Below are 23,215 nucleotides of genomic sequence, written 5' to 3' on the forward strand. Positions count from 1 at the left end.
CAAAACGTTCCCTTGAGATCTCCGATTTTCTTGAAGAGACCTCTAGTCTTTCCCATTCTGTTGTTTTCCTCGATGTCTTTGCATTGTTCATTTAAGAAGGCCTTCTTGTCTCTCCTTGCTATTCTCTGGAACGCTGCATTCAGTTGGATATATCTTCCCCTTTCTCCCTTGCTTTTCGCTTCCCTTCTTTCCTCAGCTACTTGTAAAGCCTCATCAGACAGCCACTTGGCTTTCTTGCATTTCTTTTTCTTTGGGATGGATTGCGTTGCTGCCTCCTGAACAATGTTACGGACCTCGGTCCATAGTTCCTCAGGCACTCTGTCTATCAGGTCAAATCCCTGAAATCTATTCCTCACCTCCACTGTGTATTCATAAGGGATATGATTTAGGTCATACCTGAATGGTTTAGTGGTGTCCCTACAGTCTTCAATTTAAGCCGAAATTTTGCAACAAGAAGCGCATGATCTGAGCCACAGTCAGCTCCAGGTCTTGTTTTTACTGACTGTATAGAGCTTCTCCATCTTTGGCTGCAAAGGACATAATCAATTTGATTTCGATATTGACCATCTGGTGATGTCCATGTGTAGAGTCGCCTCTTGTGCTGTTGGAAAAGAGTGTTTGCTATGATCAGCGTGTTCTCTTGGCAAAACTCTATCAGCCTTTGTCCTGCTTCATTTTGTACACCAAGGCCATGCTTGCCTGTTATCCCGGTGATTTCTTGACTTCCTACTTTAGCATTCCAATCCCCTATGATGAAGAGGGCATCTTTTTTTGGTGTTAGTTCTAGAAGGTGTTGTAGGCCTTCATAGAACCGATCAACCTCAGCTTCTTCGGCATCAGTGGTTGGGGCATAGACTTGAATTACTGTGATGTTGAATGGTTTGCCTTGGATTCGTACTGAGATCATTCTGTCATTTTTGAGACTGTACCCCAGTACTGCTTTTCCCACCCTTTTGTTGACTATGAGTGCTACTCCATTTCTTCTAAGGGATTCTTGCCCACAATAGTAGATACGATGGTCACCTGAATTAAATTCGCCCATGCCTGTCCATTTTAGTTCTCTGATTCCCAAGATGTCGATGTTCAATCTTGCCATCTCATGTTTGACCACCTCCAACTTACCTTGATTCATTGATCTGACATTCCAGGTTCCTAAACAAAATTGTTCTTTACAGCATCGGATTTTCTTTTCACCACCAGACACATCCACAGCTGAGTGTCCTTTCGGCTTTGGCCCAGCCGCTTCACTCTTTCTGGCGCTACTTGGAAATACCCTCTGCTCTTCCCCAGTAGTATATTGGACACCTTCCGACCTGAGGGGCTCATCTTCCGGTGTCATCTCTTTTAGCCTTGTGATACGTTCCATGGGGTTTTCTTGGCAAGAATACTGGAGTGGGTTGCCATTTCCTTCTCCAGTGGACCACATTTTGTCAGAACTCTCTGCCATGACCCGTCCGTCTTGGGTGGCCCTGCACGGCATAGCTTATGGCTTCACTGAGTTACGCAAGCCCCTTCGCCACAACAAGGCAGTGATCCATGAAGGGGATTTTGGCCCTTACTCAGATGCAAAGCTGAGCAATGTGGATCCTTGGAGAGGAATCTCACCGCAAGAGACGCATTTGCCTTTTTCTCTGAAACTCCTTGGAAATGTTTGGTGAATACACCGAGAGGGAGGAGTGGTGATTGTGGCAGCAATTCACACCAATACCCTGTGCGCATTCATTCTGAAAGCCTATAATAGACCCTATGCACATGTGAACATAACATAAGAAGAGCCCTGCTGGATCAGACCAAGGGTCCATCTAGTCCAGCATTCTGTTCACACAGTGGCCAACCAGCTGTCCACTGGGAACCCCCAAGCAGGGCATGAGCACAACAGCACCCTCCCACCCATGTTCCCCAGCAACCGGTGTACATATGCTCACTGCCTCTGGTACTGGAGGGAGCACAAGCCATCAGGACTAGTAGCCAGCCATTGATAGCCTTTTCCTCCAGGAATTTGTCCAACCCCCTTTTAAAGCCATCCAAATTGGTGGCCATCACTACATCCTGTGGTAGCAAATTCCATAGTTTCACTTTGTGCTGTGTGAGGAAGTCCTTCCTTTTATCTGTTCTGAATCTCCCATCCATCAGCTTCATAGGATGACCCCACGTTCTAGTATTTTTACAGAGGGTGAAAAATGTCTCCCTATCCACATTCTCCACACCAGGCATAATTCTGTAGACCTCTGTCACATCTCCCATTACCCTCCTTTTCTCCAAGCTCAACAATCCCAGCTGTTGTAACCTTCTCTCACAGGGGAGCTGCTCCAGCCCCTTGATCATTTTAGTGGCCCTTTTCTGCACCTTTTCCAGCTCTACAATATCTTTTCTTAGGTGTGGTGATCAGAACTGGGCACAGTATTCCAAGTGCGGCCGCACCATAGATTTGTATAGGGGCAGTATGATGTTGCCAGTTTTATTCTCAACCCCTTTTCTAATTATGCCTCACACAGAGTTTGCCTTTTCTTAGTTTTCTACAGCAGCCACACACGGGGCTGACATCTTCTTTGAGCTGTCCACCACAACCCCAAGATCTCTTTCCTGGTCAGTCAGTCACTGCTAGCTCAGATCCCATCAGGCTATACTTGAAGTTGGGATTTTTGCCCCAACGTGCATCACTTTACACTTGCTTACATTTAACTGCATTTGCCATTTGGATGCCCATTCTCCCAGTTTGGAGAGATCTTTTGGAGCTCTTCACAATCCCTTTTAACCACCCTAAATAATGTGACTAGTGTTGTGCATGCAGGTCTTCCCCCTCTCCCCATATGTTCACTGAATGTCTGAAGGCAGCTAGCACAGCCTTCCTGGTGCCCCGAGGAGTGCTGGACTGCAAATCTCATCATTCCCCACTGCAGTCCAACTCAAGTGGAAGACACCAGGCTGGAGAAGGCTGAGCGAGATGTTTCGTTGCCCTATGGGCGATGTGACTAGTGTTGTCATGAATACTGGTGAAAATGTCTCTCTTGCCACTAATTCTATCTTACATTTCCTTAAAAACAGAGGTCTGCATTCCCCCCCTCCCACACACACAGTGTTGGATTGAGGTGGATTTTGAAATACAGGATATGAGTATTAGGTTTGGCACATTTCACGCCCTCCCTCAGCAATGTCTTCCCTGTCCTGCCCCAAATCTGTTGCTCTTAGAATGTCCCAAGAAGTTATTTCTAAAGTGGTCATTTTTCCTGCTGTTGCACGGCTGGCTTCCGGTTACTCCCTCCTCTCCTCCCTTTGATGGAAGGCAAATTCCTGTGCAAATGATAACTGCTGGCTATAAAAGAATCCTAACATAATGCTGCTTTTGGAGATGGTTCAGAGGGTGCAGCTTTTGCAAAAATAATAATAAAAAAACATAAAAAATGCACACACCCCCCACCCTGGATTAGTTCTTTGGTGTTTTTCAGGCACAATAATACAAAGTCCCACTTGATGCCAATAAAACCCTAAATATACTGGAGCCTGATCCAGATGGACAAAAGAAGTGAACATATGAACATATGAACATATGAACATATGAACATATGAAGTGAACATATGATCTGCCTTGCTAGATCAGACGAAGGCTCGTTGAGCCCAAGACTGTGTCTCCAGCAATGGCGAGCCTCTGGGGACCCACAAACAAGGAATGAAGCAATACCTATTCCCTGCCATATTTTCTTCAGCAACTGCTATTCAAAAGTAGACTTCCTCTTGACATGGAAGATCCACTTAGATATTGGGTATGCATATCTAAATGGATCTTCCAAAATATATTATCCATTATTTATTTGTTGTATTTCTATTCCACCTTTCTGAAACCAGCCAAGGGGTTTACAAAAGGTTCGGGGGGGGGGAGACGACAACATATAATACTTTAAAAACAAGCTTAAAAACCACCACAACAATCTAAAGAGCCAAGTTAAAAAGATGTGTCTTTCTTGATCCCCTTCCTGAACACACAGAAAAAGACTGTTTCTCATTCACAATATCACATGCACAACCCTCTAACTTACAGTCAGGGCCAGTATCAAACGTAGGCATGGTTGGGCCCCTGCCGAGGGCTCCCACCTCAGCAGGGGCCCTCTGACAAGAGGCCCTCGCAGCTGCTCCTCCTCTTCACCGTGGCAACCTGCTGGTTCGCCTGCTTTCTGTTCTGGACCAGAGAATGATGGTGGCGAGAAGGAGGAGGAGGAGATGCTCTGCCCACCAGCTCACAGGCTCCCTAACTGCCAAGCCAGCATATGGTGGCACTAACCAAAAGAGCAGGCGGAGCAAGAGCAGTTGGCGACAGTGGTGGAGAGAAGGCAGACCCACTGACGGGGGCCCCACTGAGGGCACTTGCCCAAGGGTCCTCAGGGTCCTCAAAAACCTGCAGCTGGCTCTGCTTACAGCCCAGTCTTTCGTCGACGCTGAAGGAAGTCACAACGATGATCCCCATGAAATACTTCCAAGAGAGTATGCTTAGCAATACAGCTTTGCAATGAGTTCCCAGCTCGGAGGGCAGAGCTTCTTGCAGACCAAACCATTTCCAATGCGGATCCTTCTCCTTTGACATTTGCCTTGATCCGACGTGGGCCCCTGAACAGAACCGTGGCCAAAAGAATAGAACACAAGAGCCCTACTGAACCAGCAACTGATGTTCAGAGGTAATACACTTCCTTTGACCCTAAAGGTTCCAATTAGTCAGGATTTCTCAACCGTGTGACCTTCAGGTGTGTTGGATGAACTACAAGTCCCATCATCCCCAGCCACCCTCGTAGACCATCTACTCTGCAGAAAATCCAGTGCTAAGGCATTGCCAACAGATACAGGCTCTGCTTGAAGGCCTCCAGTGTGCAAGAAGAGATACCCCCCATAACTGGTTCCATGGTCAAACTGCTCCCACTGTCAAGTAGGGATGGATGTCGCGAGCATCCAGTTGGGGGCTTGAGCTCAGCAGCTTCCCTCCAGGTCAGTCCCCTGGACTGGGATCTGTGGACCCCGATGCTTGCCCGACTCGGCGTGCACCGAGTCAGGCAAGCATGGTGGTCCCCGCTGCTCCGCCCTGCCACCATTTTGCACAGAATGGAGGTTCGACCTTTTCCATAAATCTCCATTTTATGTAAATGGTGGCCATAAAGAGGTCCATTTACCCAAAATTACAGGCATGAATGGTCTAATTACACCATTTATGCCTGCAATTTTGTGTAAAGGGACCTGTTTATGGCAGCCATTTACGTAAAATGGAGATTTACAGAAAAGATCGAACCTCCATTCTGTGCAAAATCGCAGCTCGGTGGAGCAGCAGGATGCTGCATGCCACTCACCAGGCACCCATGGACCACCAGGTGGCTTGCCGTGCATAGCAAATGGGCAGGCAACTGGCAGGGGACTGGCATGTGGCATGCGCACAGGTGAGTTTGCCCATCTTACTATCAAGACGTTACTCCTAATGTTCAACCGAAATCTCCCCTCCTGTAACTGAAGCCCATTAGATCTAGTCCTGCTCTGTGGGGCAGCAGAGAACAAGTATTTGCCCTCTACCATGTGGCAGCCCTTCAGGGGTTTAAAGGGGGCTATCATGTCCCTTCTATTCTGCAGGCTAAACTTTCCCAGTCCCTTCCCTCTTTCCTCCTAGGACTTGTTTTCCATACTGCTGACCATCTTCGCCACCCTCCTCTGGTATCCACTCAAATTTGTGTACATCCTTCTGAAAGTGTGGTGGACAGAATTGGACACAGTCCTCCAAATGAGGCTGTGCTAGTGCAGAATCCATTCCTTCTTGTGACTCAGAAACTCGAGAAGTCATAGCCCTGCTTTATTCTGCCCTTGTCCAGCCTCATGCTCAGTCCTGTGCCCAGTCCTGGGTGCCATGCTTTAAGAAGACAGTCAACAGCATGGAAAACAAATCCTATGATGATTGGTGGAAGGAACTGGGTATGTTCTACACCAGGAGGCTGCTTTTTTCTTACAGAGCTTGCACGGGGCTGACAAGATGTATAAGACAATCTCTTCCCTCACCTCCCTGTTATGTTCTAATCTTTACAGCTTCTTGATTGGGGGATGGAAACTGCTCTCAGACAAGACAAAAAATAAATCTGTCCATCTAAGACGCTACAATAAGATTCTGCTTGGTGCTGTTGTTTTCAGAAGGAAAGAGAGAGAGCTGAACCCACCTAACCCTTCTGCAAGCAGGGATGTTTAGCCACAATCCAGTGGCCAGAACCACTACAAAGGCAAAAGACAGCATCCTGCAGAGCTCCTGCCCTGAATTCCATCGTTGGCAGAGGCCTTTGGAGACTGTGCATGAGATGTTCTGGGTAGGGAGAAGAACAGGCCTGGGGTCTGGTTGCTGAACCATCAAAAGGCTTGGCATTCCACAAGGAGGTGTCTCCCAGAAAGCAAGCAGAGACTTGCACTGCCATCAGGGCTTACATCTTGAAAGCTGCCAACACTTGCTGACGATGAAGGAGGAAACTTTCTGGTACAGTGGCTGTTTGGAGGGAAAGTCATGATCAGTGTGTTCCTGGATGTCTAGGTGCCACCCCCAGCTTTAGCAGCACTTGATACAAACGGAGTGGGAGTCTACAATTCACCCAGAATCTTCTGTGAGGGCACAAAATACCCTGTGGTGCATTCTGGGCGCCTTCTTCATCCACAGAGGGAGCTCGTTGGCCCAGAAGTGACTTGCGCTACCATGCACTACTTTCAGCCTAGTTAATGCCTTGCACAAACTGGGAGGCGGAGGCTACTCTGAGAGCTGCTTCCCCACCTCTCCTCCAGCAGATGCACCAGCCCCAGGGACGCTCCCCAGCCTCCATTCACTCTGCATGTCATTGAATTCAACGCTTCCCAGGCCAGAGCTGTCAGACTAGTGGCGCCGGAGGCAGAGGTGTTAGAAACCAACCTGGGTCCCAGCATAATGACCAGGGGGGCGTCTCCACCAGCGATGTACCCCGTGTTGGCTGTGTGTTGAGGTTGTTAGGGATACACGATGTCGTGGCCATCCCACAGCCACCCCGGAGCTTACCAGGGAAAAAAATGGATTTCTTGAGACTGCTTAAAGTCCGTTCTTTTCCTTAAGTCGGGTTCTCCCTGGTATAGTTGCTGTGTGCCCCAGCCCCCACAATGACCTCAAGTATGCTAGCCCTTTCACTGTGACCCCAGTAGGGATGTCAGAGAAATCTGCTGCGGATTCAAATGAGGCCGGATTCTTTGGAATCCGGCCTTAGGAATCCGCAGCGGATCGGGACCACTTACCTCCACTCCAGGAGGACTGGAGGTGGAACGGCACTCGGCTGCTTCTTGCCAGCCAGAGCCATTTGTCTCCTCCCTGTCCCTGCCCATTGCCATGTCTTTTCTTAAAAAAAAAAAAAAAAAAAGGCAATTGGCAGGATGTGCCCATAGACTTCGATGCAAAATAGAGCCGTGAATCTTGCGTATAAGTCTATGGACACATAGACTTAGACGCAAGATTCATGACTCTATTTGCGTCTAAGTCTATGAGCACATCCTGCTGATCGCCTTTTTTTAAAAAAGAAGAAGAAAAGACATGGCAATCGGCAGGGACAGGGAGGAGGCGAACAGCTCTGGCTGGCAGGAGAGAAGGTAAGTGGCCCCCAAGCTGGTTCCCCCTCCCAGAATCCTCGCAAAGCGGAGCTGCTCCAGAGGATTCCGGGGGGGAGGAAAAGATCGCCTCTCCCCCCACGGATTCCCCACCAGAACAGACGGTGGGGAATCCATACACCCCTAGACCCCAGTCAAGGGTTTCCTGTCCCTGTGTTTCCCATCCCTGTGTTTCCCAGCACAAACCAATTAGTGTCTACTCAGACATAACTCCCATTGTGGTCAACAAGGCTTGTCCCCTGAATGAGCACACCAGCATTTACAGAGATCCTGCTCAATTGAAATAGCACATTTTAAAGCACTAATTCCCTAAAGGCTGTAAAGTGCTTTCCCGAAGCTGTGATTCTCCAGTCTTTGGTTTATTGCTTTCAGAAGTAACTAATCCACACCTTCATTCCTGTGCAGCATCGGGTTAGAAAGGGGGCTGGTTCCCCATCCCTTTGTTTCCCCTCCCTGTCTTTGCCAGCATAAACATATGTATGTCTACTCAGAAGTAACTTCCATTGTGGTCAATGAGGCTTGTTCCTGAAATGCGCACTCCTGAAGTTACTGAGATTCTCATGAATAGAAATAATGCATTTAGAGAGCCTTAATGTCGAAGCTTCGAAGCTTCAATTGATCTTAGCAGGGCAGTGAGAACACTGTGTTGCTATAATGATTGTTTATTTAAGGAAGGAAGAATGTGGAGGTGGGGAGAGGGAGAGAAGGAGAGTGTTCACAGCTTCAGCAGTCAAGGCAGGGGAAGCACTGTGTTCCTGTGATGATTGTTGCTTTAAGAAAGTAAGTAAAGTGCGTGAGTGTGTGTGTGTGTGTGTGTGTGACAGAGAGAGAGAGAGAGATTTGTCAAGACACAGGAGGAAACCTCAGGATTTTATCGAAAGAGAAAAGGGGGAGCCTGGATGGGGGGATTGAGCAGCTGCTGCCAGTCAGATGTCATTCACTCCAACCCCTCCCACTCCACCCAGAAGTATGTTCTGTGAAGTGATTTATACTGGTGCGGAGCACTCCCTCATGGAGCCCTGCATGGACACAAGTGCAACAAAGCCGATCCCTTGAAAAAATATGGGTAATCCTCCATTCACTTCTTCTTCCATTGTCATGGAGAAACACCCCTGGTCTGAGCTACAACCCAGGCCCATTGGATCAGGGTCACCTGAGCCAGGGACCTCAAGGATCAGTGCCCTCAGAGCCTGCACCCCACAAGGAACTGATCCCCTCCATGCCAGGTCCCTGCATCCCCATGTTGACTCACCAACACAGGCAGCATACCTGGACAAAATTATCAAAGAGGAGGAGGAGGGCTGGGCTCCATGCCAAAGCCTTGCCCCTTTAAGGCCTTCCACAACTCAAGGATGGCGTGGAGCCTGGGCAGGGCTCTGGGAGTATACAGGTCCTCATTCCACTCTTAGTTGGCGCAGGTTGCTCCCTTGGAGCTTTTCATGTTGCTGCAGCTACTGTTCTGCCTTGCTGCTTTGCCATCTGGGCTCCTTGTCTGGATCAGGCCAGGACCAGCCGTCCTCCCACTGGCGTCTTCCGAATCAGCTCACACAGTCTGGGCCACCAAGATGAAGCACCAGACAGAGCAAGGACTGGGCAAGAGAGGCTTGCAGAGCAGTGGCACAATGAATCATGCAAGAGAACCAAACCGCATGCTGCAGGGGTGGGGTGGGATAGCCCAGAACAACATGTGCGTAGACCCCCACTCACCACAACACCCTCCCACCCACTTTCAGCAGCTTTGCAAATGTAGCGGGAAATAATATTGTGGGTGGGCCTGTGAGTTTGGTTGCGCTCTGAAGTAGCCACACGACTGCTTTGCTGAACTCCCTCGCGGAGTCGCCCAAGCTCCACCCATGATCGCAGCGCACCCCTTTGCTCATCAAAAGTGGCCTTCAGTTGACCATTTCTCCCCCCACAAGCACTGTGAAGTCTCAGAGTGGTGAGGAGAATAGGGAATGGGGTTGTCTGTCAGCCTCTATAACTGCGACAGATCTATTTGACAATCCAGTTTGCTCACTGACTGTTTATTCCTTTATTCTCAGTTCCATGGTAATCAGGTAGCAGTATCCTAGTCAGAGCAATTCTGTGGAGTCCATTTCTCCTAGCGCCCCTTCAGACAGCCCAGTTTGGCTTGATCCATAACTCTTGGCAACAGCAAGTGTCAGTGCTCATCGTGTGTGTGGGCAGGGGCGGAGGGGGGGACAGAGTGAGCATGAGAATATCAAGGAGCTTAGCTTGATGTGGTCTGATTCTTTAGCATGCTTGGCTGTTCTCCCTTCCCGGTTAGCTTGGATTGCTACTGTACATGAGCCTACAGGACTCAATAATATCCTAGGTATCACTTCTGTTCCCCGCATCAAAGACACCTAGTTTTCCGGTCCTACGTCCATCATGTTCCTCCCCACTTCCTTGGCCATGATCCAGTGCACAGTTCTGTCCACTCAATGGGGCTTAAGCATGCTTAAATGTGCTGAATTGTGGCCACTGCATGGCTAAGGCAATTCTCCATTTGTAAGATGGGAATTGCAGAGGGGCCTACCTCACAGAGAGAATACTATAGCGATTCCACAGTACCTGCAAATTAAAATGGCTGTAAATTACAAGTAGCGGAGTATCATGAGCATTAATACTATTAACACTACGGATGCTCTAATTTTGCAGTTCCAGCGTGCAGAAGCCGAAGTTCCCCTATTCCCCGAAGATTCTTAATTAGGATACTATAGAACTCAAACGGAATAATCTCAGAGCTTCATTCCACACCAGCACCACTACCCCAGTGTCTCCCCTGGAATCCAGTATTTGTCTTTGCCTTCTGGGCTGAGACGGGATGTGATCTAACTGAGCACATGCCACTGGGATGAAGATGCAGCCAGCCACGAGAAGTCCTGGCATGTCCTGAGTTATCAGAGATGGTACCCAACGGCAACTGATATGGGGGCAAGGCTGCTTTGGTGGAATCCTGTGTCACATTCCCAAGATCATGTAATCTGTGGACTAGTTACCCCTTTCTTGAACCATTTTTGAAGACACTTAAAGATAGCCATGCAGATTCTGTTGCTGATGAAGGACTGGGGTGGGGGGGATGCATTGATTTGAATGTAGGACTGCAAGTACAGAATTGGGGCATGGCTGGCACCGCAGTGGTGGTAGAGGACCAAAACCAGCTCCCCACTTTTGCATTTTTCAGGAGGGTAGGGCCAATTTTGAGGGCAGGGGTGGAACCAAAACTCACTGGTGCGCCCTAGGCAGCTTTCTGCTGCAGTTCACCATTTTTTTTAATTCCCCAGAATGCCCTCGAATGATGCTACTGCAGAGAGTCAATTGTGACAGTGTCATCCAGATAGGAAACATCCATCATGACACCCTCCAACATGTCACAGATGGGAACAGGGACATTCTGTGTTCTTGTAAAAGCCTGGTGTCAGCCTTCCAGATGTGTTTGAACTATGGATGTTCAGATTCTGTCAGGGGGTTGTGGATCGTTAGGCGTCTTCCATTCCATAATCCACTCATTGACGGAATCAGATATTTTTTGGGATGCATGAGAATTCCAGTTGCGCAAGTGCACGTTAGCACGAATGCACACTTGCATAACTGCAAATTTGTGCAAATCCCCCCCCCCCCGGTAAATGTTGGTTAATGTGCTACAGCACATGCTGGGCTGCTTTGCAGGCTTCCTTCCTGGTAACCCCTTACTCTTGAATCTCATCAATGCTCTTGTTGGTTGCTGTGAACAACAGTTAGACCACACAGCCAAGCAGCGTTTTGTGTTGATGAGTGTCTTCCCTCTATGTGGATCAATTCTCTCTATCCTGTTCTGAAGAATTTGTATGTAGTTACTGTCCACAATCCAGATCTAAACCCTCTCTTTTGTTTCCAGGGGTGGCTATTTTGGCAGGGAGAAAAGGGGTTGAATTTCCAAGTGGCTCTCAGCCACGGCTGGTTCTGGGAACTACAGACACATGCATGCAGCGCCATCAATAATACAGTTGAGCCAAAATGCCCCCCCCACACACACACATGATACACCATTTTCCAACCCCATTTGCAGACTGAAATATAGGGGCATTTTAGAAATGGTCAGCGGTGGGATCATAAGATTTTCATGGAGGGAATGTATCAGAGCTCCTGCAGCTCCAGTTGGCTGATGGTAACCATTCCTTTCCCCCAGAATACCCCTCAGAATGGAGCATTCTAGGAAAATCAAAATGGCAGCCACAAGTCAGTCATAACTACAGGAGTTATTATTATTATTATTATATTTATTTATATCCCACCTTTTTCCCAATACTAGGACTCAAGGCGGCCTAAGGAGTTCTGGGGTCATTGGCCTCTGCCACCCACCACCCCCAACTGTGTGCCCTGCCACTGAAATGTAAAAAGGGGGAAGGTCTTTTTGTTGCCTCTTTTGCCCCCTTACACCCCCCCCTTTGGGTTTGAACTTTCAATGGTTTGAAAGTTCAGCCCAGCCTTAGCACACATACCGACACAACATGCCAAGACAGAACTCTAGGGAAACAGACAGTTGTTTCCCCTAACATCCCAAATCTAGCTGAGGAGAGTTTATCCTTCACAACTCTGTCTGGAGTCAAGATGCAGCAGAGTGGCTAAGGAGACTGAGCTTCACATCCGGAAGTCCCTAGTTTAAATCTTACCTCTGCCACGAACACATTCAGCGGCCTTCTGCAGGCCCCACACTTGCACGCACGTCTACAATATGGGGACAATAGTTCGGATCTACAGGGGTGTTGTGAGGGTTACAGCTAGATAACACGTGCGGAGTGCTTTGAACCAGGGGTGTCAGACCTGTTTCAGCCCAAGGGCTGACTTGCATTCTGGAGCTCTTGGGCCACATTCCAGCAGTGGGTGGGGCTGAAGGCAAAAGGGGTGTGGCCAAAGCACAAACAACCCACCCAGCATATTGTAGCTTCAAGCTCTTACTGCCCAGTAACTAAGCCTTAGGAGAGGCGTTGCGACCTTTTAGAGTGCGGGGGGGGGGGAGCTGGGCAAAAGCTGGGAAACCACAACACAATAGGCAAGTGGGGCCCTCTGGGGAATGCCAGAGGGCCAATTTTTGTGACCCCAGAGGGGCCAGATTTGGTCCAGGGGGCTGAGGTTCAACACCTCTGCTTCAAACACTTGAGAGCACTGCAGATGTTAAGTATTATTATTCAGAGATACAATTTCTAGACATAAAGGATCAGGTTCTGAAACATGAAGACCGTTAGGGCAACTGTGTCTATGCTAACAAGACATTTTAAAGGCCTCTTGTCTGTCTGTCTGTCTGTCTATCTATCTATCTATCATCTATCTATCATACATTTATATCCCACCTTTCTCCCTCTTGCAAGGAGCCCAAGGTAACTCACAAGATCTTCCTCTTCTCCATTTTATCCTCACAACAACCCTGTAAGGTAGGCTAGGCTGAGAGCCAGCGACTGGCCCAAAGTCACCCAGTGAACTTCATGTCTGAGCAGGGACAAAAACGATATTGTAGAGCTGGGAAAAGGGCAGAGGAGGGCAAGTAAAATGATCAAGGGGCTGGAGCAACTCCCCTATGAGGGAAGGTTACAACAGCTGGGATTGTTTAACTTTTTTAAAAAAGGGGAGTAAGATGAGACGTGATGGGGGTGTACAAAATTGTGCATGGTGTGGAGAAAGTGGATAAGGAGACATTTTTCTCCCTCTCTCATAATATTAGAACCTAAAAGGGTCATCCGATGAAGCTGAGTGGTGGGAGATTCAGGACAGATAAAAGGAAGGACTCCTTCACACAGCGCATAGTTAAACTGTGGCATTCACTTCCACAAGGTGTAGTGATGGCCACCAATTTGGATGGCTTTTTGGATTTCGCCAGGTATGCTGTCTCCCGGGAGGACAGATTAGAGACGTGACTGAAAGGTTGCCTGCACTCATAAAGCCCACTGACAGGTATCCCTTTCTTCTCATCCATGTGGGAACAAATGATACCGCCAAGCGGAGCTACGAAGAGATCACGTCAGACTTTGAAGCTTTGGGAAGGAAACTCAAGAACTTTGGGGCCCAGATAGTTTTCTCATCAATCCTTCCAGTAGTTAGAAGAAGGATAGAAAGGGAACGAAAAATACTCTGGGTGAATGACTGGCTACGAAGGTGGTGCCGACGAGAGAGATTTGGATTCTGGGACCACGGGCTATACTTCCTGGAAGATGGGCTGTTGGCAAGGGACGGGTTGCACCTCACAAAGGATGGGAAGAATGTGTTTGGCCACAGCATGAAGAACTTCATCAGGAGGGCTTTAAACTGAATCCTACGGGGAAGGGAGATGTAATGTTGGGGGTAACAATGGACATAGGCGCATGCACTGCAATGGAGAGAACAGCTCTGATAGCGCCCAATCATAGTCTTCAGACACATGTAGAAAGAAAGCCAGACTATGAAGCACATGGTCTTCGATGTCTATATACTAATGCCCAGAGTATGGGAAACAAACAGAACGAACTTGAACTCTTAATACAAGAGGGAAATTATGACCTGATAGGTATAACTGAGACTTGGTGGGATGACTCTCATGACTGGAATACAGCAATTGAAGGATATAACTTGTTCCAAAAGAACAGGAGGAACAGAAAGGGAAGTGGGGTTGCACTGTATGTGAAAAATACATATCTCTGCACAGAAATACAGGAGGAGGAGCTTGGTAGCCCCATTGAGAGCATCTGGGTTAAAATAAATGGAGCAAGGAATAAAAGGAACCTGGTGGTCGGAGTCTACTACCGGCCACCCAATCAAGGAGAAGACAAGGATGAAACTTTGGAAAAGCAAATAGCCAATGTTTTAAGGAAGCATGATGTAGTAGTAATGGGGGACTTCAATTTCCCCGATATTTGTTGGGAGACAAATTCTGCAAAACATGGCCCCTCCAGGAAATTCCTGACTTGTGTGGCGGATAACTTCCTCCTACAGAAAGTAGAGGAAGGAACTAGAGGATCGGCTATCCTTGACTTGATCCTAACCAACAGAGATGACTCAGTGGATAAAGTAGCAGTTACAGGAACTCTGGGGAAAGCGACCATGTTGTACTTGAGTTCTTGGTTCTAAGGGAAGCAAAAGCTGAGTGTAGTCAAACGCGTACCCTGGATTTTAGGAAAGCTGATTTTAATAAACTCAGAACAATGATCAGTAAGGTCCCATGGCAAGCGATGCTAGCGAGAAAAGGAGTCCAAGATGGGTGGGAGCTTTTAAAAAAGGAAATTCTCAAGGCACAATCACAAGCAATTCCAACAAGAAGAAAAGGTGGAAGACAACAGAAGAAGCCAATGTGGCTTCACAAAAAGCTTAGGGATGACCTGAAAACAAAAAAGGACACATCTAGGAAGTGGAAAGAAGGCCAAGTAACAAAGGAAGAGTACAGGCAGATAGCACAGAATTGCAGGGATGGCGTCAGGAAGGCTAAAGCTGAGAATGAGCTGAGGTTAGCAAGGGATGTTAAAAACAAGAAAAAGGCTTTCTTCAGCTACGTGCATAGTAAAAGGCAGAGGAAAGAAATGGTGGTTCAGCTATTAAATAAGGATGGCAAAATGATAACAGATGACAAAGAAAAGGCAGAGGTGCTCAATTCCTACTTTGGCTCAGTCTTCTCCCAAAAGAGGGTCTATGACCCCCCTGGCAAAGGCGAAGTACAGGCTGAAGGGGCAGGATTGCAGCTAGAGATCGACAGGCATATGGTCAAGGAACACCCCATTACTTTGAATGAGTTCAAATCTCCAGGGCCAGATGAACTGCATCCTAGAGTCATAAAGGAACTGGCAGAAGAACTCTCAGAACCACTGTCTATTCTCTTTGAGAAATCATGGAGGACGGGGGAAGTGCCAGATGACTGGAGGAGGGCTAACGTTGTCCCTATCTTCAAAAAGGGTAAAAAGGAGGAACCTGGGAACTACAGACCACTCAGTCTGACATCAATCCCTGGGAAAATTCTGGAGCAGATGATAAAGCAATCCATCTGGAAGCACCTTGACAACAATGCCGTAATTACTTGAAGCCAACATGGATTTGTCAAGAACAAGTCCTGCCAGACAAATCTGATCTCATTTTTTGATCAAGTCACCTCCCTTGTAGACCGTGGGAATGCTGTAGACATCATATACCTCGACTTAAGCAAAGCTTTCGACAAAGTGCCCCATGATCTCCTGATGAGCAAACTAGCTCAAAGTGGGCTAGATGAAACAACGATCTGGTGGATCCACAGTTGGCTACAGAATCGGACTCAAAGAGTGCTTATCAATGGGACCTTCTCAAACTGGGGAGAGTTAACGCGTGGGGTACCACAGGGCTCAGTCCTGGGCCCAGTGCTCTTCAACATTTTTATGAATGACTTGGAGGAGGAGGTGCAGGGAATGCTGATCAAATTTGCAGATGACACAAAACTGGGAGGGATAGTAATACTTTGGAAGACAGAAACAAAATTCAAAGTGATCTGGATAGACTGGAGCGCTGGGCAGAAAACAACAGAATGACATTTAATAGGGACAAATGCCAAGTTCTGCACCTAGGAAAAAGAAACCAAATGCACAGTTACAAGATGGGGAATACGTGGCTCAACCACACTACAAGAGAGAAGGATCTTGGAATTGTTGTCGATCACAAGCTGAATATGAGCCAACAACGTGATGTGGCTGCAAAAAAGGCAAATGCTCTTTTGGGCTGCATTCATAGAAGCATCGCTTCCAAATCCCGGGAAGTACTAGTTCCCCTCTACTCAGCACTGGTTAGGCCTCATCTGGAGTACTGTGTCCAGTTCTGGGCACCACACTTTAAGAAGGATGCAGACAAACTGGAGAGGGTTCAGAGGAGGGCAACAAAGATGATCAGGAGACTGGAAACAAAGCCCTATGAAGAGAGACTGAAAGAACTGGGCATGTTTAGCCTTGAAAAGAGAAGACTGAGGGGAGATATGATAGCACTCTTCAAGTACTTGAAAGGTTGTCACAAAGAAGAAGGCCAGGATCTCTTCTTGATCATCCCAGAGTGCAGGACACGGAATAATGGGCTCAAGTGACAGGAAGCCAGATTCCGGCTGAACATCAGGAAAAACTTCCTGACAGTAAGAGCAATACGACAATGGAACATATTACCTGGGGAGGTGGTGGGCTCTCCCACACTGGAGGCCTTCAAGACAAGGCTGGACAGCCATTTGTCAGGGATGCTCTGACTTGGATTCCTGCATTGAGCAGGGGGTTGGACTCGATGGCCTTGTAGGCCCCTTCCAACCCTACTATTCTATGATTCTATGATTCTATCTATGATTGGACAGATTCTTGGAGGAGAAGGCTACTGATGGCTACTAGTCCTGATGGCTCCATGCTACCTTCAGTACCAGAGGCAGTATGCCTATGCATTTGCATAGTTGCTGGGGAGTTGCTGGGGAACATGGGTGGGAACATGGTTGCTGGGGAACATGGGTGAGAACATGGGTGGGAAGGTGCTGGGGAACATGGGTGGGAGTTGCTGGGGAACATGGGTGGGAGGGTGCTGTTGCTGGGGAACATGGGGAACCAGTTGCTGGGGAACATGGGTGGGAGGGTGCTGTTGCTGGGGAACATGGGGAACCAGTTGCTGGGGAACATGGGTGGGAGGGTGCTGTTGCACTCATGTCCTGCCTGTGGGTTTTCTGTCGACAGCTGGTTGGCCACTGTGTGACTAGACTGCTGGACTGGATGGACCCTTGGTCTGATCCAGGACATGTCTTCTTATGTTCTTTTGTTCTTATGAGTAGAACCCGGGTCTCCCAAGTCCCAGTCCAACACTCTAACCACTACACCACCCAGGCTCTCATCTCCCTAAAAGGTAAATATGGAGACACAATTGGGAATAGTCTTACCAGGGACAAGATTCAGACTATCACTCATAAACAGGACCAGTCAGGGTGTGTTTGCATCACAAGGGCGCGGCCCCAGCGTGGGGACAGGTTCTTCCTGAGAACGAATCTTGACGCGCTGGGATGTTTGGTGGCAACACCCAAGCACAGAGACGTCAGCTTGCAGAGGCAAATAAATCCTGCAACATACTAGTAATGCTACAAATGATCCTTTCTCTGAGAGACCCAGGGAGAAACCGCCTGATGGTCCCTTTGGAAGCCAGAACGTAACGATGGTGTCAGGAAGTGGATTTTAATAACCACAAACATCTCATCAGAAGAACAGAAAGGCTGTTACGGTGTTGGTTGCTACCTAGGTTGAATCTACACATAGCAGTTATACTGTTATCATTGGTGCCCATTGGTGCCATGTATACCAATAGTTATGATAATGGCATAACTGCTACGTGTAGATTCAGCCCTAGCCAGGGCTTCATAGGCACAAGATACTGGGGTATTTAATCTGAGGTATCGCTCAAGCCCAGATTCTGTCTCCAGGGCCATGTGAAGTAATAATCAAAGAAAAGCTTGCCCCCGACCATGTACAGAGTACACATCCTCACTGCTGAGTAGCACCGCTGTGACCTTGGCCACCTCAGATTGAAGAGCAGGATTAAAGAGCCACAGTGCCTCTCGCTTCAGGAGTTTAGGGTAGGCTTTGTGGGCACATGGTCATGGCTTCCTGCAGAGAATTCCTGCCTATGCTAAATGGTGCCTGTGCTGGAAAACACCCCACCACCAGGACAGCATGCAAAGGGATCTCGTGGCCCAGAAAGCCAAGCCCAGCAGGCTGTTTGAGCCAAATTCCAGAAGGGAAACAGCAGGCACAAAGCGCCCATCTCTGGCCCCTGAAAGACTGGTGCTGATGCCAGAGGTTTTTGTGGGCTGGAAGCCATGTCAGACGATGCATTCGACCAGCGAGTTCTTCCTGGCAAAAGCTTATGCCACAACACATTTGTCAACCATTTAGTTGCCACCTAGTGAGTCGGTTGACTGGTTCAGGCAGAGCTCAGCAGGGAACCGTAGAGATTTGCTGAGCGAGACAAGGTTCCTAAACAGACTGTGGCACCAGCTACAGGCGGGAGAGCTGTAACAGATATACTGTCTGATGCCCTCGGAATACCTGAGCAGTTTGACTCCACTGAGAGCATAGCTTAGAGCCCAGCCCCAGAACTTTTTTCTCAGTACCAAATCTCAATTCTGGAAGCTGAGAGAGAACAACAGAGATGAAAGTAAGCCTCTGAGCAGGAGCAGAATGTCTTTTGATCACCACCAAGCAAGCACAATCAACCTGGATCTGATGGGAATCTAAGATCAAAGGGAAAGTTGTCCACGTTCACGGGTGTAGCATCTGGGCAAGCTTCAGCCCCCAGACCTCTTCATTTTTTTTTAAGCATTAAGTGGGAGCAAAAGCAATATATGACACAGTTAAGACTCACTCCCCTAACAAACCAATGTCTCTAAGAAACACACAGCCTGAAATCCACAATGCTTTCAGAAGTCTAGCTAGAAAAAATGGATGGAAAGAAAGCCTAAATGTGAAATTTGAACATTGAAACAATACTTGCACATTTCAAATCTGGCCTGGGCATGGGAGGGCCAATCGATATGTATGGTGTCCCATGTCATGTGGATAAACACCCACTTAGGCTTGTGATTACCCCTGTTCACATGGAGAAAGGAGAGGTGAGCTAGAAATAGGGATTTTTGAGAAATTCAGTTTGTTTTTTACTGGAGTTTACCAAGTTTGCATCTCCCACACCCAACTGCAATCTGTGGTAAAAGTCCATACATTTCTGAACTTTGCCACAATGTGCAGAACAAAAAAGGTGTTTCAAAAAAGTGTACATTTGGAAAATACTCATAAACATGCTTTAATGTGCACATTTCAAAAATGGGCACAATGGATATGCACATTTGGAAAAATGCACAAGAAAATATGCACTGAAAATATCCTGCACTGAGGAGGGGGTTGGACTCAATGGCCTTGTAGGCCCCTTCCAATCCTACTATTCTATGATCCTATACACACATTTTCATGCTAAAAAAGAAAGAAAAAGCTTGCAATCTGATATGGACACAAGTCAGAACAAGCTTCAAGGTGGAATTTGGAGAATCTGAACACATTCGTGTTTGCTGATTCGCTAGCTAGAAAAAGTACACACATATGCAGTTGCGCACAATTGCAATGATGCCTGTGATCTGAGCTGCACATTTTTGGTGATCGTGCATAACTAGTTCCCGTCCACAGATGCTATTTCCTGTGTGCAGATGGGAGCAAATATGAACTCGAACACATGCAAGTGGCAAGAGTGTCAACAAGAGCGAACAGGCCCTCCGTACATTTGTGTGTCCAAATTAATTTCAGCTCTAGTAGCCATCAGATGGGGCTTGTAAATTCCTCCTGTCCAATCCTTGGTGTAAACAAGAAAGCCAGCTGACCTGTTCTTCTAGGAACAGCATGAAAATATCATCAGGAAATCCCTGTCGAGTGCCCGAGTCCCAAACTCCAACCTCTGCTAATTGCGTGGACTGCCTTGCTAAGTGGTCTGCCTCCTTCCTTCAGAAAGAGCAGGTTGCACTGAACTGCTCTTGGAAATCCACTCTTAGACTTATTCTCAGTCCCATCTGCAGTTTTTGAGGGGGCCCTCGGTCACAGAATCATAGAAGAGTAGGGTTGGAAGGGGCCTACAAGACCATTGAGTCCAACCCCCTGCTCAATGCAGGAATCCAAGTCAGAGCATCCCCGACAGATGGCTGTCCAGCCTCGTCTTGAAGGCCTCCAGTGTGGGAGAGCCCACCACCTCCCTAGGAAATGGGTTCCCTTGTACTGCTCTAACAGTCAGGAAGTTTCTCCTGTTGTTCAGCCAGAATCTGGCTTCCTGTTACTTGAGCCCATTATTCCATGTCCTGCACTCCGGGATGATCGAGAAGAGATCTTGGCCTTCCTCTCTGTGACAACCTGTGACAACCTTTCAAGTACTTGAAGAGCACTATCATATCTCCCCTCAGTCTCTTCTCAAGGCAGGATGCCGGCAGGGGCCCTGACCACTGCCACGACAGGCTAGTGGCTTGCCTCTGGCCCCTGTCCACACAACCAACCAAAGGGAGGGGGGAACACCAGTGGAGGATGCTGCTTCATCCCCTTACTCTCGTCACCATTTGCATGCCCAGGGAGGGCTGGAGGACAGGCATCAAAAGCGAGGCAGATGAGCAGAGGGCCAGGAGACTCTGGAGCTTGACAAAGGGAGCCCCCGTGGGAGCATGGGCCTCGGCGGGTGCCCACCTATGCCAGCCTCTGATGCCAGCCCTGCTTCTTCTAGCTGCCTACTGTGCATCTATTTCACTGCCTGAGTTAATGGCACCCTCTGTTCCATAATCTGGATGATTTGTCTTGTCACTCCATTCAGTAGCAGCTCCACAATCTCAGCATTGAACCCCTCACCCTTTTGGCTAACTTCAGGGGGATTCACAAACACCTTAAAAACGGGGCTCGTATTCCTGATGCTGGCATTTGGGGTGCAACCCTCCTTAGATGAGCAGAAAGTGCAAGGAAGAATAACTTTTGCAACTTGTTTCTTTTTCAATCTCTGATAGTTATGCAAGTCATCCATACAAAAACCCAGGGGAGGAGAGATAGCTCTCAGTGGAAATACATATCTGACTCTTTAGAGCTGAAACAAAGACATTCGCACATCTTTGAAACTCACCAACGTATCAGTTTGGCAATTCACATTTGCCTTGGTCGTGATCTTGTGGAAAGGCGGGAAATGAATTCAATAAATAAAAACCAAATGAGTAAATAAATACAATATAAAATTTGAAATTCAAATTGAAATGTTGAGTGTGTACTTGTCTTTCAAAGTTTGAATGTTCTAAACTTATTAGTGTTTCTTCTTGATAAGTTCTGATTCTGGGAAGTGTTGCAGGTGAAATCTCATGAGCTGTCAACTGTTGCATACTGTCAGATACTAAATACCACTGTATGTCATCTATCAGTCATCTTGGATACTAAAATGCCATTGCATGTCAACTTTCAAACATTGTCAAGTTCTAAACATCATAGCATGCCATCTGTCAAACCGTCAAGTAACTTAGATACATAGCCTTTTTTCAGTTGTGCAAATTGAAAACCTTGCCCACAGAGCATCAGATTATATGAGGGCGGGGGGGGGGGGGTTGCCAGCTTTATTTCTGCAGAGCTCCTCCGCTTTTAAAAACTGCATTCTTGAGACTTAGCATGCATTTTCTAGGCATGGAAGGGACATGTCAGGTGCCAGTCAAAAGGATCCAATATGGTACAGTTGTACCTTTGTACTGGGCCAACTGCCATGATAAAGTAGTATCCTTTGGAATTGGACAGAACTCTTCATTGGAGAGGAAAGAGTTCTGTGCAACTTAGAAGCTTGCTCCCAGTGGCCCCACCCTTGTGAGAAACAGATAAAGATCTAGTAGGATCTTGAAGTGCAACAAGAACTGCAAGAGGAATTTGCATTCTGAATCTGAACAGCACCTTCCTACATGTCTCGGTGATTGTTTTCTAACTATCCGGAGTCTTCTGCAGTGGCATCCAGCAGAGAGAGTTGGACTTGAGTGTAGGAGACCTGAGTCCTTGTCCTGCCTCCACCTGGGACTCCCTAGGAAGCCTGGAGTGAGTCACTGTCTGCCAGCCTCCGTCCCCAGCTTTTGCAAAATGGGCACAGCAGTGACCTACCTCACAGGGTTGTTGCACACCAACACAATATACTTTGGATACTCAAAAGCACGAAATCAGTGTTAGCCTGTAAGAGAGCTCCCTCGGTGTGGCACAGAGGTGTGTCCGCCTGGGTTGGCTCTTTTTACATCACGGTTTTGAGGCCATCCCAGGAACAAAGCCCATCTGCCGAGGCTGCGGCTTACCTGGCAACTTGAGCAAGGAGTCGTAGACCTTGCACTGCACCTGCCCCGTGCTCTGCATGACGCAGGACATCCAGAGGCCCTCGTAGATGGCTTGGGCGGTCACAATGTTTTCCCCGGCGTAAGAGGAGATCTTCCACTGGGGCATGGCCGTGCTGACCACGATGCCGATCCAGCCCACAAACGCCAGGAGAAAGCCCAGCATCTGCAGACCTCCACTGGCCATCTCGGCTCGACAGCGCTGGCGCTCCGGGGGCACTGCAGAGAGCGGCTTCGCTGGTGGCGGAGCCGGAGCTGGAGCCGCCGGACCAAGCCTGGAGCCTCCTCGGGCCGGTGCCGCCGACGCGAAGGGAGCGTCTCCCCGGCGCCCTTCTTCGTCTGTAATCCAAGAGGTCTCAGAGCAGGCGGCTGGGCTGCGGCGCGGCCTCGAGAACTGACGGCTGGAGCGCCTCTGGCGCCCTATTTAAACCGGCGTCCTCGGAGAGCCCCCTGCTGGTTTCGCTCGCGTTTGCCACGCGCTCCGTGCTCTCGCCGGGCGCCCGCCGCCCCCAGGCCCCGGCCCGGCCCAGGGCTTCCTTCTTCCTAATGCAACGATTCTTTTAAAATGCAGCGGGGGGGGGCGGGGGGAGAGCCTTCCCTCCACCATCTGTCCTAACTCTCTATCAAGGCAATCCTGTATTAGGTCAACACTTGGCATGTGCCTGTGTTAAGGCCAGTCATACTGTACGGTGTGCCTGTGCCTAATGCACATTGCCTCGCTTGTGCCACACCCATTTCGGGATCCACCCTGTTCCC

The 23,215-nt window shown here is 48.3% G+C and overlaps 1 protein-coding gene across 6 annotated transcripts in view; it reads right to left on the reverse strand.

The window, feature by feature from the left end:
• CLDN1 (claudin 1) overlaps positions 1-22,910 on the reverse strand; it is a 42,399-nt gene extending 19,489 nt beyond the window's left edge. For 5 of the 6 annotated variants that reach the window (XR_014789674.1, XR_014789675.1, XR_014789676.1 and 2 more), the window contains exon 1: positions 22,424-22,910. Coding sequence is in view for 3 of the 6 variants with exons in the window: in XM_084847807.1 (XP_084703933.1) it covers positions 22,424-22,646 (223 nt within the window). In the remaining 3 variants the exon portion in view is untranslated. The remainder of the gene's footprint in view (positions 1-22,423) is intronic. The other variant, XM_084847808.1, reaches the window with a different exon arrangement.
• Positions 22,911-23,215: the final 305 nt, after the last annotated feature.

This window comes from Heloderma suspectum, chromosome 3, assembly GCF_057233095.1.
Source record: "Heloderma suspectum isolate Gila_16-S chromosome 3, 16-S_ref, whole genome shotgun sequence".
NCBI classification, from domain to species: domain Eukaryota; kingdom Metazoa; phylum Chordata; class Lepidosauria; order Squamata; family Helodermatidae; genus Heloderma; species Heloderma suspectum.